The following is a 14,469-nucleotide window of genomic DNA, read 5'->3' as shown; positions in this document are numbered from 1 at the left end:
GTTCAGCAATTCTTTGAAATGCTCTGTCCAGTGCATTTCTTGTTCTTTTTCGGTTGTTAGTAGGTGTCATTGTTTGTTCCTGATGAGAGTGTTTGTTGCTGTCTGCCTTTTACCACTGATAAGCCGCGTCATTTTGTAGATGGTTCCTTGTTCATCACGAGCAGCTGCGTCCTCTGCTTGTGTTGCCAGATTATCCATATAATGCCGTTTGTCTTCTCACACAAGGCATTTGACCTCCTGGTGTGCCTTGCTATACTGCTCATGGTATTTGTCCTTTAGCTTCTGGGATTTTGTGACTAAAACTTTTTTCTTCAGGGCTTGTCTGGTTTCTGTGGAGTTCCATGTGCTGGGTGTAATCCACTCCTTCCTTCTCTTCTGCCTGTAGCCTAGACAGGCTTCACTGCTCTGTTTATAAATTGCTGTTACTTTGTTCCACTTCTTGTTCATCTCCTCATCTGCATTCCCCTCCTCTTCATCAAGGTCTGCAAGTGCTTGCAACCTGTTCTTTAACTGAAGAACGAAGGCTTTCTATATTTCAAGGGACTTTAGCTTGTCGATATAACGTCTATGTCCCTTGTTTGGTGGACTCACACATCTCAGTTTTAGCTTGATGGAGGCTGTCACAAGATGGTGGTTACTGCCAACATCTACACCTGTTCTCACTTTCACATCTGTCAGTGAGCGTCGCCATTGATCATAATATGGTCAATCTGGTTCTTATCTCTGCCATTTGGAGAACAGCATGTCAGCTTGTGAATTTCACAATGTTCAAATAGGGTTCCACCGATGACTAGGTCATTCATATTACAGAAATCAACACGCCTTTCTCCGTTTTCAGCATGCCACACCCATGTCTTCCAATTGCTTTGTCATTGTTTGTGTTGTCCTTACTGACCTTGACATTCAGGTCTCCCATGACGATAATTAGGTTGTGGCATGATACTCTCTCTTACTCCGCCTGTAGTGTAAGGTAGAATTTGTCCTTTACTTCCTCATCGCTGTCATTTATCAGAGCATAACACTGAATCAGGGTGATATTATTATGTTTCCCTTTCAGTCTGGCTCTCATAAGTCTGCTACTGATGGATTTCCATTCAAGGAGGGAATGCTCCACTCCCTTCTTCAAAAGGATGGCAACAACCTCATGGTGTTGTCCATCATCCCATCCAGAAAACAGCAAAGTTTCTCTCCAGGCTGTTGTTAATCTTCCTGATCGCATCCATCTGCTCTCACTGACACCTAGGATGTGTAAGCTGTGGCGTCTCTGCTTCCCTGCTTCGTACATTGTCCGTATGTTCAAAAAACCAAGTTTGGTTTTTGTCTTGGTGTTGAGCACTTCAGTCTTCATGCCAGTGGCTTCCTTTTAGCTTTCACCACTGGCAGTCATATGGGTCATTGACTCCTGAAGGCCATCACACACGGTAATGGTCAATTTCTCCATCGCTGTTTCTGTAACTTATTTTGTTTTTTACGGGACAGGGTTGTTAGCCCTGTGCCTAACCCCGAACCTGGAGGACCAAGGTGTCTGTTTTGTCTGGCCCCTACCCCACAGACCAATCCAGCATGGTTGAACTTATCAGGAGCAAAAAGCCCCCCGCCGACACAGACTCTGGGGATCATTAGAGCATGCAAGCTGTCCTGCCATGATAAGGCACAGAAACCAGAGCACAGCACGGCTGCTGCATGGCTGAATGAGGAGGAAGAGCGGTGTTCCGCGGCTGTTTAGAAGGTTCTACTCAACATTAGAAATCCCTCTACCAGGATGGCTTGTTGGGCAAATGGAAATGACTTTTCCTATGGTCATTAGCCCGTAGAATTTAACCGATGCTGGCTTCCATTCATGGCATCTTGGAGTACCTGCTGCACCTTCAGTCACTGGAGTTTGTTCTTAGTTCATTGAAAGTGCATCCGGCAGTGATATCTGCATTTCGTCCCCCTATTCAGGGAAGATCAGTCTTCTCCAGTCCCATGGTGACAAGATACTTAAAAGGGCTTCTTTGTCTACTCCTCCTGTCCAAGAGCCAGTTCATCTGTGGAACCTTCTCTGTCCCAGCAGCCTGATAGGACCTCAGTTTTAGCTCTTAGCATCTTGTCCCTTTCTGTTTTTGTCTCAGAAAACTACATTCCTGGTAGTGATGACATCCATGAGGAGTATGTGAGAGTAGCAGGCCCTGATGGCAGGGCCTCCTTATACACAATTCTCCAAAGACAAGGTGACTTTACGACCATATCTAAAATTTTTGTCTAAAGCAGTTTCTCAGTTTCATTTGAACCACATGGTATACTTACCTGTATTCCTTTTAAGCTGCATTCATCTCTGGAGGAGCAGCATCTCCATAAATTATATGTCAGGTGATGTCTATCCTTCTGTCTGGACAGGACTAAACAGTTCTGTGCTTTGCCTTGCCTGTTTGTGTCATATGCAGATTGTATGAAGGGTCAGGTGACCTCTTCACGGATGATCTCTAGATTTATACCATTCTGTATCAAGACTGCATATGAAATAAGTAAGTGGGTGTGAGCTCATTCGACGAGAGTGCAAGCAATGTCAGTAGCGTTCCTCAGTGACTTTTCCATATTGAACATTGGTATGACTGGCATGTGGTCTTCCATAGGTACATTTACAAACCGCTATGCCATCACCGCATCTGCCAGGGTGGATGCAACTTTCAGAAGGGTTGTCCTGCAATCCTTGTTTAGGTAGACTCTGAGCCCCTCCTCTGGGGGCAGGGAAGGGTACTGCTTGTGAATCATCTAAATGGATTTACACAGCTGCATCTACTCACAGTAAGTAATCTTTTTTTTTTTCTTCTTTAACTGTGGTTCTTCGAGATGTGATGCAGATGTGTATTCCTCGACCCACCTTCTGTCCCCCTGCGTTGGAGTCTATCTCTGGGCATTCGGTGCAAGGGAACTGAGGGAGGGTCTATGGTGAGGGTCTGAGGCCATGAGGTGCAAGTGTTACGCCTCCATGCATACTGCTAAGCAAATTCTCCTGCTCCAGCGCACCAGATGTGCACACGCCTAGGTGGAATACATATCTGCGTTACATCTCAAAGAACCACTGTTACAGTTACTCTCTCTGGAAGAAAAATCTGTCTGATTATGCCAGGTTTCAGCTATCATAGAACTTTAACATTTTGAAACAGGTATTTTGAATGGAAACGATCAGAACCTTAACTATCAGAATCCTTGTCAGTGGTGTAAGTTTTTCAATAGAGTGCAGCTTTCGGGTGCTGCTGAATTACAGCCTGCTTTTTTTAAGGATAGTTGCCCTCTGCTCAAGGAATGCTGTGTTAGTTGTGTGTGTTCCCTTAATAATTGGTTATATTTATGGGATAGTAATTAATCATATTTTATACTAAAAATAGCTTTTTATAGAGAAGGTTGGATTTAAATTTTCAGATTAGAAAAAATGCGGTAAACCTAAAACAAATGTGGATCCTGACCTCTTTCCAGTCTGAGACTTTGAGCAATACCTCTCTTCCTATAAATAGTAGAGAGAATAGTCCATAAAAGCTCTGGGGCTTGGTGTCAGCCTTTTCATTCTTATTTCATCTTCTGGATGCTGCTCTGATTTTTACCAGATGGTTATTATTCTCAGGGGACTATATCCCAGCTTTGAATAGTCAAAGTGCAGCTACTTTTCCTTCCTGCCCCCGACATACCCCCAGCAGTGGCGGGAATTCTGTCATCAGTATTTTCAGGCTGAGAAGTGCAGTCCAAATATCTCGGATTGATGCAGAGATTATTCCTACAAAGAAAATCATTGGACAATTAATTTCCCCTTTTCTTTTTTGGTAAAATTCATTTTTGGCTTTTTTAGATGAAAAAGAAGGCTAAAGGAGCATTAGAATCAGATGCTGAAGAAGAACGCTATAAGGTACCAGAATATAAAACAGTAATAAACATCTCCTCGAAAGACCAGCTGAACATTACACTATCCAAATGTGGACTACAAATGTTGAGTAACCTGGGCATGGTAAGAAATATCACCTATCTGTTTAAATGGGACTTTTTCACAGTCAAGAAATTCAGTGTTAGTTTAGATGACTTTTTATACAGGTAATCTAGATTTAAATAACACTTTGGTATTTAGTACCTCTTGGGGTTATTTGTGTTTTTAAATATATATTTTAACAAATTTATTTTGTTCTTTAGGCATTTGCTGAAGCAGCTAGCAAAACTTCAGACATCTTCAAAAAAGATCAAGCACCATTTGTAATAATGAATTCCTTAGGACTTCCCATCACTGTCTCACCGAGTGATTCCTTTAAAGTCCTTAATGTTGAGTCTGGAGCAAAAACATTTCATTTAAAAGATGGGGAAAGTCTAAACATGGAGTTTCTCAGAACTAAAAGTGAGAGTGACCAGTTCGCAGCAATGACCACCCTAAGCAGCAAAATGTTTTACATTCAGCTCAGTAAGTTGCATAATAAATCTTCTGCTTTTGTATACATCAGTAGTGCATCTTCCCAGTGAAGAAGATAATGCTTGCGTTTAATATGATTTTTATTACTTGAAAGGAACAATTTCTGGCTTTCCAGTGACATAGCAATATCTTAAATCTTACTTTAGAGTCACATCAGATTTGTTTTGTGTGTATGTAAATATTTTTCAAATTTACATATGATACATTTGAGCATAATTATTGTGGTCTGCTGGTTTATTCTATGCCATAATAATGTAGGCCCCAGTTTTTGGACAGGCCTTGTCTCAGTTTCTGATTTTTGTGCCCAGAAACAAGTAGTTCAGACTTCATTTGCATACACAACTTTGAGTGCAAAATTGTGCCACCAAAATTTGAGTCTGTTTCTAGATAGTTTAAGCATTTATGTATTGTGGTCCTGGAAAAGGAGATTTTTAATAAAGATTTTAAATAAAATTAGCATGGTTTATTAATTCAAAAAATAATGAACCTATTTTAATACTGTATAGCTTGCAATTGAATAACGTTGATAATGCTAGTTTATTAATTATGAATTTGGGACTTTTCAAAACTAGTTTGTCAGAGTACCTTCAACCACTTATTTCATTATTACTGTGAAACATTAATGAGTGAAGCTATTGCGCCACAGCAATAAACATTTTTTTTAAAAGATGCAAAACTTAATGTAAATTATCAGTCTTTGCAAAACAATGTTGATGATTTGTAGTGGTAAAAGACACATTAAAAATATTAGAGATTAACTCATCCTTTCTAAAAACAATTTTGTAGTATTAGCCAAACTACTGAGAAATTTTACTTCTAAGAGAGTGACATTCAGATCAGAAATAGCATAATTCCATATTATATTTTGTAAACCGGTGAATATTCTTCATGTTTCCAGATTTATTGTTACAGTAAAAATTCTTGAACACAGATTTTTTTTGTATAAATTGTTGGTTTTTCAAATGTATGTACATGCTGCTTTGATTGTTTCATTAATTTATAACTGTGTATTTTTTCAACTTTGAGGTCCTCATAAACACTCCACTGCTGACAAGATTCCGTTGACAAAAGTGGGTCGATGTCTTTATAGAGTAAGACATGAGGAGTCGGGTGTTGAAAGATCCATTGTTTGTCAAATTGATACGGCAGAAGGGAGTAAGATGATAACTGTACGTTCTCCTGTACAGGTACTACAGTTTTCTTCCAATACCTTTTTATAAAACTGTTAATCTGGGTGATTTTATTGACTATAATTCCACATCACCCATGTTTACAACCATGTTTTAAGAACAGTTATTTAGAGAACTTTTCTAGCACAGATTCTCTTACCAGTGTGGACTGGAATTGTCTTAGCACTGTTACAGATAATCGTTAGAGAGATTAGTACATTAGTACAGCACTTGCTTTATATAATACATTTCACAACAGAAAAAGCCCATTCACACCAACCAGGGAAACAGCTATAGCACAGTTTCAGATATTGTGGGGACAAGAACATGGGGTTCTGTTTGCCCATCCCCATGTGTGAATGTGAGTCTCTATTCCCCAACAAGTTGTGGACTAGTCATGGAAACCTATTCCATAGTTGGGAATGTTTTACCTTAAGTCTTGTGGCATTAAGGAATGGTCTGAAAGAGCTTAAATGTATTCTGCAGTCCAGCGTATCCCACAATGCCGGACAACTGGGACCCTCCCCTCCACTGAGCAGCTCATGGAGGTGGATCAAAGTTTTGGCCCTGTGCCCTCTGACCATATCCCCTCTGCTCCTGCTTGCTGCCAGTTCTTCTGCTCTGCATTAGCAGTCAGTTGATGGTATGATTGCTCCTGCCCCCATTTATTTGTTAGTTTAATTTTTACCCTGTTTTTGAGCAGTGGCAGGCAGTTATTTCTTTCTGGCTTCCTCTTCCTCCTTGGGTCATTAACATTTCGGTGGTTTAACGCATCTTATCCTCTGCCAAAGCTGTTTCCTGCTGGCTCCTCTGTCACCATATAGGTAGGGCAGAGCAGTCAAAAAGCACCAGGTTAAATCCAAGCAGTGTTCCATTTGTGAGGTAGTCTTCCCAGGAGTGACAGACAATGAGTTGTGCCTAGCCTGCACCCAGCTGACTTCAAAAGGCTCAACATATAGATGAATAAAACGAAGTTTCATTTGGGGAATCTGGCCTATATGGTGTCATCCTTTTCTTGGGGTGCTTCCTGACTTCAGTGGATCTAGCAGATGCATACTTCTGTATTCTCTTCAGACTGTGTCACTGCAGGCTTCTGAGGTTTGCCTATGGCAGGAAACATCAGTATCAAACAGTCTGGTTCAGCCTGTCCTCGGCCCCCAGGTTTACAAAGATGGTGGTGGTGATAGTTGCCAGACTCTGGTCACAGGGAACATGCCAGTACCCATTCCTGAGCCACATTCCAATGAGAGCTCCATCACAGTCAGCAGCACACAGAGCCATGTCCTGGACATTGATCTCCTACAGGTGCATGGCTTTATCAATTTCAAGAAAAGTTCCCTGACTCCGTCCACCAACATAATTCATCTGGGAGCAGAAACAGATGTGTTGATAGCAAAGATCTATCCATCACTAAAAACATTTCAGAAAAATCTTGGATCTTAGCTTGCTCTGGAGCTGCAGGAGGCCTACTATACCACTGTGCCTTCAACTGCTAGGCCTTCTGGTGTCATATAAAGAGATCATTGCATCAGCACAATCACACATCAGAAGCCTTCATGCTAAAGATGTGGAACTGCTCCCTGGAATACATGACAGATTAAGTACAGATTCCAACACAAGTACTCCACTCCCTACAGTGGTGGTTGGACCATGACAGTGTCTGCAAAGTCATGCCCATCTGCCTTCAGGATTCTCTTTCTCACAACTGACTAGCACACTTGGAGACTCAAGCATCTCAGGGCCCCTGGAGCCTGGAGGAAAATGCTCACGGCATAATCACCATAGAGCTGAGAGAGTGGTCAAGCTGGCTCTGCGAAGGTTCCATTCTGGTATAGAGTGGAACTATGTCCTGGTTCAATCAGACAACACAACTGTGGTCACATATTTAAACAACCAAGGGGGAACAAGGAGTCCAGTGCTACATGCAGAGATAATGGAAATAATGAAGGTGAGTGGAACAGTTTCTTTCCCTCCAAGCGATCCCCATAAAAGGGGATCTGAAACAAAAAGCTGACTGGCTCAGCAAACAGAGTCAGTAACTCCAAGTGGTGATTGAATCAGAAGGTTTTCAATCTTAGTGTTCAGACTTTCTGCGTCCATTCAGGCGACTTCTTCATAAATCATACAAATGCAAAGAGGCCAAAATACTTCACCACGAAGACAGACTCCAGATCCAAGGGGACGGATGCCTTATCACACAGTTGGTCACAGGACCTTTTCTGTGTATTTCCACTAGTGGGGAAAGTGGTCCAAACAAAGTGAGAACAGGCATCCACACTGGCTGAGGAAACACCTTGGTTTCTGACCTGATAGAGCTGAACCAGGGGCCTCCACTACAGTTTCCATGGAGACTGGAAATTCTCTTGAAGTCCTTTTCTTCATCTATATCTGAAATGATTTCAACTAACAGTTTGTCTTTTGAGAGAGAAGCACTAGAACATCTGGGCCAGCCCTCCAGAGTCTTTAAGGCCTTTACTTTCATTTTGGCCAGTACTGATACTAAAAGCAGAGATTAATAAGACTGGGACTTTTCAGCTTGGAAAGGAGATGACATGGGGGGGATATGATAGAGGTCTACAAAATTATGACTGGTGTGGAGAAAGTAAATAAGGAAGTGTTATTTACTTCTTCTCATAACACAGTAACTAGGGGCCACCAACTGAAATTAATAGGCAGCAGGTTTAAAACGAACAAAAGGAAGTATTTTTTTCACATGCCGCACAGCCAACCTGTGGAACTCCTTGCCAGAGGATGAGACAGCCAAGACTATAACAGCGTTCAAAAAAGAACTAGATAAATTCATGGAGAATAGGTCCATCTATGGCTTCTAGCCAGGATGGGCAGGGATGGTGTCCCTAACCTCTGTTTGCCAGAAGCTGGGAGTGGGCGACAGGGTATGGATCACTTGATGATTATCTGTTCTGTTCATTCCCTCTGGGGAACCTGTCATTGGCCACTGTCGGAAGACAGGATCCTGGGCTAGATGGACCTTTGGTCTGACCCAGTATGGCCACTGATATGTTCTTATACTCCATTATAATGTCCAGATTCATTTGCTGGTGCCAAGAGCACAGTGCAAATCCCATAAAACTAGGAATTCCAATCATTTTGGACTTTCTCCAAGAAGGCAGAAACAGAGGTCTCCAACCCAGCACCACTGTTTGTAAAATATCTGCTCATAGATAGTAGTGTGCTTTACACAGGGACCTCAGGCTCACTTGCAGAAAATCCCCAGGTAGCCAAATTTCTTAGAGTAGTACAATCTGACAGACCAGCATTCAGGCCCCTCATCCAAAATGGAACCTACCTGTCCAGTGGTGTTACCTTTAAAATTATATCATCTTGATCATCTTGTGTCCCTAACCCAAAAAAATGCTTGCTTTATGAACTGGGAATTATTAAAAATAAAGGGAATCCTGATGCCTATTTATTACTTGCTCCCAAGTAATCAGCAATCTCCTGGAAGCATCCTTTAGATTCAACAGGACATACTTCATATTTAAATTTCTTTCAGTTTTTGTGCAGTGAGACACAGGTTTAATTGTAGAAAGTCAGGGAATTTTTAGTCCTGGAAAGCCCACAATGCACCAATACTTACAGGAAGGCATAAGCTTTATTTTATTTATTTTTTCACTTTGTTCTTTGACATCCTGACTCATTCAGGCCCTCTTAATCTTCCTAGCTTCACTGGGTCAGACTACAGGAAGGGTCATATCTGTGACTTAATTGACAAATAGCTGACTTGAGATGTTCTGAACATTCTCATCTTTGAAGATGCCATATCCCTCACTGTAAATATCTGTAGCCCTTTCAATCTTTGGTGTTGGAAACAAAGGGCTGCTCTTTGAGTGACTGTCCACGAGTTTCCCACTCTTTGTAAGCATGCTCTCACAAGCATGAGATTGTATTCTTTTGAATAGCAGTGTCCATTGAGCTGCACCTGCTTCTTTAGTGCCCTCTTGTTTCCTGTAGCCATGGACATAAAGGGCCTCGTGGCTGCAAACCACATTCAGTTCCTTCTTGCCCCCTATGATTGCGAGGTGGAACCCTGTAGTATCCATGTTCCTCGCTCTTAGCAAGTTAGCGAGCATAATTTGTATTAGTTCAGAATAGTTGTTAGTTATTGTACTCCAGATGAGGGTTTTTTGGGGTTTTTTTTTTTGTTCCTTCCCCTACCCCCTGTTGGTTTAAAAGAAGTGATAGACTTAAGAATAGAGTTGTGATATGTTTTCTTCCTGCCTATATAACCTCTGTATAAGGGCCTTATCCCTTCTCCCCAACCACTATATAGCAGTTCTGAAACGGCCAACCATAAATTGCTGGTGTTCACTCTGCCTCTCCTGCAGTGTACTGATGCCTAGGAATGACAGGCACTTCAGATGTCTGTTATGCCTGGAAGACAGACATGCTCCAGAATGCTGCTCTGTTTACAAGAGGACCCAGAAGGCAAGAGGTGCAAAACTGAAACACTTTCTCCCAGAGAGGCCCATGCAAGTCTCATTGGATCTTGGCAGACTTTCAGAGAATCTCCAGATATCAGGTTAATCCAGTGCCCAGGTGAGCTGAGATGCCAAGCTGAGTTACTGAGCCGTTTTGCATAAGCCCCTCTCGTTGTCCATTTCGGTGGTGTGCTCATCAAGTGGCCAGAAGGAGCATCACTTCCAGGACCAAGGCAGATGTTGATTTCCTTCTTCAAATAGGGATCACAGGGATTTCCCCCTAATGTTCACTTCTATAGAAGCCTAAAAGTGATGTCCAACACTAAAACTCAACCCAGCACCGATGGTCTCTGTCCATATCGTAGACCATAGTGCCTCCAATGCCAACCTCTCACCGAATACTCTGGCACTGAGCATTATGCCGCTGAGTGTCTCTATCCTGAGATGTCTCTCTTTAGCACAAATTACATTTTTCGGAAGCAATGGAGACTGCCGCTCCAGTGGCTCAAGGACTGTGTGTATCAGCACCCATGTACTACTTGGTGTGAACAGACCTTTCTCATCGAGAGGCTACAGAAGGTCGTTACCAAATAACCCATAGGACATGTGTAACAGAAGTGCCCCTCAACCTCAGAGGCACATAGCAGGGATTCCTCTCCTGAGCATGCCCCCTCTTCTCTGTGTGCGGCACAGTGAGAGTTCGGCAGAGAATTGAGGGATGAATCCTTGAGGGGTACCAGAAAAATTGGGAACGAATAGGGAGCACCCTTTGAGTATCCACCAATGTCATCCTAACTACTGCTACCAATCGCATCTGTGCTCATTCCCCTGGGAAGTAAATCCATACTCAAGCAATTGGCATAATCCTTGATCTTTACAGACAGATTCACTTTGCCAAGTATACAGCCTCATTTGTATCAGGCTTCTCTCCTGTCCTATTTTCAACTTGTAAAGGGCAAGGAAGAATAGAGTAGGAATGGCCATTCTCCCAAACCTTATCAGCCTCTGGCCATCTTATTGCTTTTTCCAGGTAAAGCTGTTAGGGTCCGTCTCTCCCCTCCACCCCCCCCCCCCATTCACAGCTTCTATGGATGAGCTGAAAGTCTTCCAGGACTTATTGAAAAGAATTATGGAGATTCTGGACATTCCACTGGGAATTTATACAGGAGAAAACACCTGTATAAGCTTCTGGATATTCTCTAGTCTTCCTTTATGGGGCAACTGGCTAATGTTAATGGCCTTTAATGATGGGCTGCTCAGACTGGCCAAAATGATTTGGCATTGCCTGTCTCAATGACAGCAGCCTCTGAAAGCAGTCAATCAGTACACGTGACTGCTAAATGGTTTGAATATATTTACCAGTATACTACCTCTAATGGTCTTGTGGTGGAGTCAGGTCAAGAAAAATCAAATCAGCGAGGTCAGCCCACATACACTCCTTTGGAGAAAGACCCAAAGAAATTAGACGTCTTTGGGAGGAAGACATCTCTTCAGCAAGCTCTCAGACCAGCAAATTATTGGGCATTACTCTCAAAATACAGCTTTCTGCTTTGGGACAGACTTTCCATCTGCATAGAGTCCTGAAAGACTAGCATAAGTAATTAAAATCCCTCATGACTGGCCCTTGAAGCAGCCCTCAATGCGCCTGACCCAGCAGCCAGAACAATAGTCACCACCATGTTGAAGAGATCTTCCTGGTTGCAGGCATTGGAATTCTCAGGTAAGCCTTGAGGGACCTCCCACTTGAGGGCAATAAGCTCTCCTGTGAGGTATGGATGAAGCACTCCATAATCTAAAGGGCTCAAGAACATTCCTAAGATCTTTGGGTGTGTACGTCCCAACCCCAAAAGAGGAAGTATCCAACACAACCATTTTATAGACAGAGACCACAAACTCAGTCCTATCCACAGCAATGGTCTTCAGAACTCTTGAGGAGGTACTTTCACCAGAGGTGGTGATCTGCCTCTTCCCCAGCTGCCCCACAGTCTGAGGCATCAGGTAAGAAAAGGTTTTGACACACATCAAGACACTAGCTGGACCACTTTCAGATCCACTTTCCTCCACCACCCCTTTTTCCAACTGCTTTTCTTATTTCAAAGAAGCTTGGACTGAGGGTCCTCAAACTAATCAGCAAGGGGATGGCCCATATAGTTTTAAAATAGTCAAGCTCCTTTCCTGTCCCTCTTCAGGGACACTTCTTATGAGACTGTTGAAGCAAGAGGTACATTGCCCTCATTCAAGTGGGAACAGTAAGAGAAAGGTCTCCAGAGTTCAGGGATAGGTGATTTCAATCATATTGCTACTTAATGCCAAAGAAGAAAGGGGATTGGAGGCCTGTCCTTGATCTTCATAGTAATCTCAACACTTTCATCTGTTGCTTCAAAATTCTGTATAGTTCCCTTGCTTCTGTTATCTCCTCTTTGGATCCAATGGACTGCTTTGTGGCTCTTGACATACAAGAGCACCTATGTCTACATTTCATGGGACTCCCACTCCTTCCTAGAATGTGAGCAGTTATCAGAGAAAGCTAATGCTGAGCTGCTCAAATAGAAAATCTTTTCCATTTGGCTTTAAATATCTGTCTGTTCTCAGATTTTCTGTTTTGGAGAAAGAAGTCTTGAACCAGAGCCAATCAGCTTTTCTGTAGTCAGCCAGCATCCAAGCTGTCAGATGCAATGTGCAGGGTCTGGATAGACATCTCCAAGCAAGTATCAATCCTCCAAGGACAAGAAATCAAACCGTTTTCCTATTGCTAAGACCTTTGCTTCCTCAGAGCTGATCTCAACTGACTGTTCAGTAATAGAGGAGGAAGACTTCAGTGTCCAAGCTGGAAAGCCCACGTCCATCCTTGTCTTCTACAGATAATTCTGTAGTCTCCCTATTGTCTTCAATCTTGAAACAGGTAAACTTTGCTACCAAGTCCCCCAGAAGACTTTTCTGGATCTTGATCCATCTCTGAGGTATTTGCATTGCATCTCTACCTGCAAATACCAGAGGTGGTTCAGCTATCTCCACTAATCTCTGGGATTTAGCCATTCCCTTTCTGCCTTCTGAAGCAGAATCTTGGCCTCTAGAGCTGTAAATAAATTGGCTGTTTAGGGCTCCTACTTTGTCCATTGCAATCATAGTTCTAAAGCTGATTTTGAGATGGCAGTAAGCAAAATCATTTCACTTTTTTTATCCCTTAAGGGACCAGATTTCCAGAGCTGTGTCCCTTGAATGATACCATCTGCTGAGCTAATTTTTCCTTACTGCTTACTCGTCCATAGTGTCTCACTGTGGGATAGGTTGTTATCCAGTAGAAAAAGCTAAGCTGCCACCAGTATTTCCACATTTGTAAGAGAAGCACAGCACAGATGTTTCACACTGGAGAGGAGGTTATTCATAAAAAAGGAGTAATCAGATAAATACTTGATTGATACTTCATATATCAGAATTCTCTATAAGAGGATGCAGAGTCTGTTTGCTTAGTCTAATCTCAGATACATGGGTTTATTGTGTAACTTCTACAGTTGATGATTTTATGAAATATATCAAATGAAGGCATTGCCAAAACAAATCAGAATCAATATCTGATAGAAAAGTGAATACTTTCACATTTCCTTGCAGAAAATTCAGTTTTTTTTAATTTCATGCTTTTTATATTATTATCTTAATAATCAATTTGTATACACGTCTACATATTTCAGGGCACCTAAATAGTATCAGACATCTCTCCCAAGCAGAAACATTATTAAGAAGATTAAAAAAGGATTTTTTTAAACAAACTAAACTGATTTAGCAATATTCATTACCTGTTTGTTGCCAAGACTGAATCACACTAAGACATAAAAAAGTGTGTGTACATGAGCAACATTAATCGTGTGCAGTTTTGATTATAACAGATGTGATGGCTGAAGAACTTTTTTTTTAAACAGTTGCTATAATTTTGTAGTACTGTCTTCTGTAAGTTTCTTGACCTGCAAACAGTTAACTTCATGTTTTGATACAAGGAAGATCTTTTGAAAGGTATCGTTTATTATAGAGGTATACTTGCCTTTCCTCGAAAGCTAACTTCTTTTAAGTTTATTTTCTTGAAAAGGAGCTTACAGCTGAAGTCTAATTCTACTTCATTCTCACTCATGGTAGGATGGTTTTAGGCTAAAATATTTGTCTAAATATGAGTCAGTTCTTTAAAACACATGACATAGGATGCCATATGTACAGGAACAAGGTGGTTAAGGTAGTATCTTTTATTGGACCCACTTCTGTTGGTGAAAGAGACAAGCTTTCGAGCTTACAGACACCTCTTCTTCAGGTCTGGGAAGCATAATCAGAGTGCCACTGCTAAATACATGGAGGAATATATCCTTTAACACGAGTAGTTAACACATATTTCAAGGGACCGTTAAAGGTAAAGTGGCCCGTTAAAACCCTTCCAGTCATAGGG

The 14,469-nt window shown here is 41.8% G+C and overlaps 1 protein-coding gene across 5 annotated transcripts in view; it reads left to right on the top strand.

Annotated features, from left to right (window-relative positions):
* Window positions 1–14,469, top strand: part of VPS13A (vacuolar protein sorting 13 homolog A) — a 259,919-nt gene that overhangs the window by 153,628 nt on the left and 91,822 nt on the right. For all 5 annotated transcript variants that reach the window (XM_073345105.1, XM_073345103.1, XM_073345104.1 and 2 more), the window contains exons 43-45: window positions 3,827–3,982; window positions 4,162–4,423; window positions 5,459–5,619. In XM_073345105.1, the coding sequence (XP_073201206.1) occupies window positions 3,827–3,982; window positions 4,162–4,423; window positions 5,459–5,619 (579 nt within the window). The remainder of the gene's footprint in view (window positions 1–3,826; window positions 3,983–4,161; window positions 4,424–5,458; window positions 5,620–14,469) is intronic.

This window comes from Lepidochelys kempii, chromosome 5 (genome assembly GCF_965140265.1).
Source record: "Lepidochelys kempii isolate rLepKem1 chromosome 5, rLepKem1.hap2, whole genome shotgun sequence".
NCBI classification, from domain to species: domain Eukaryota; kingdom Metazoa; phylum Chordata; order Testudines; family Cheloniidae; genus Lepidochelys; species Lepidochelys kempii.
This window is presented reverse-complemented; position numbering and strand designations above follow the sequence as displayed.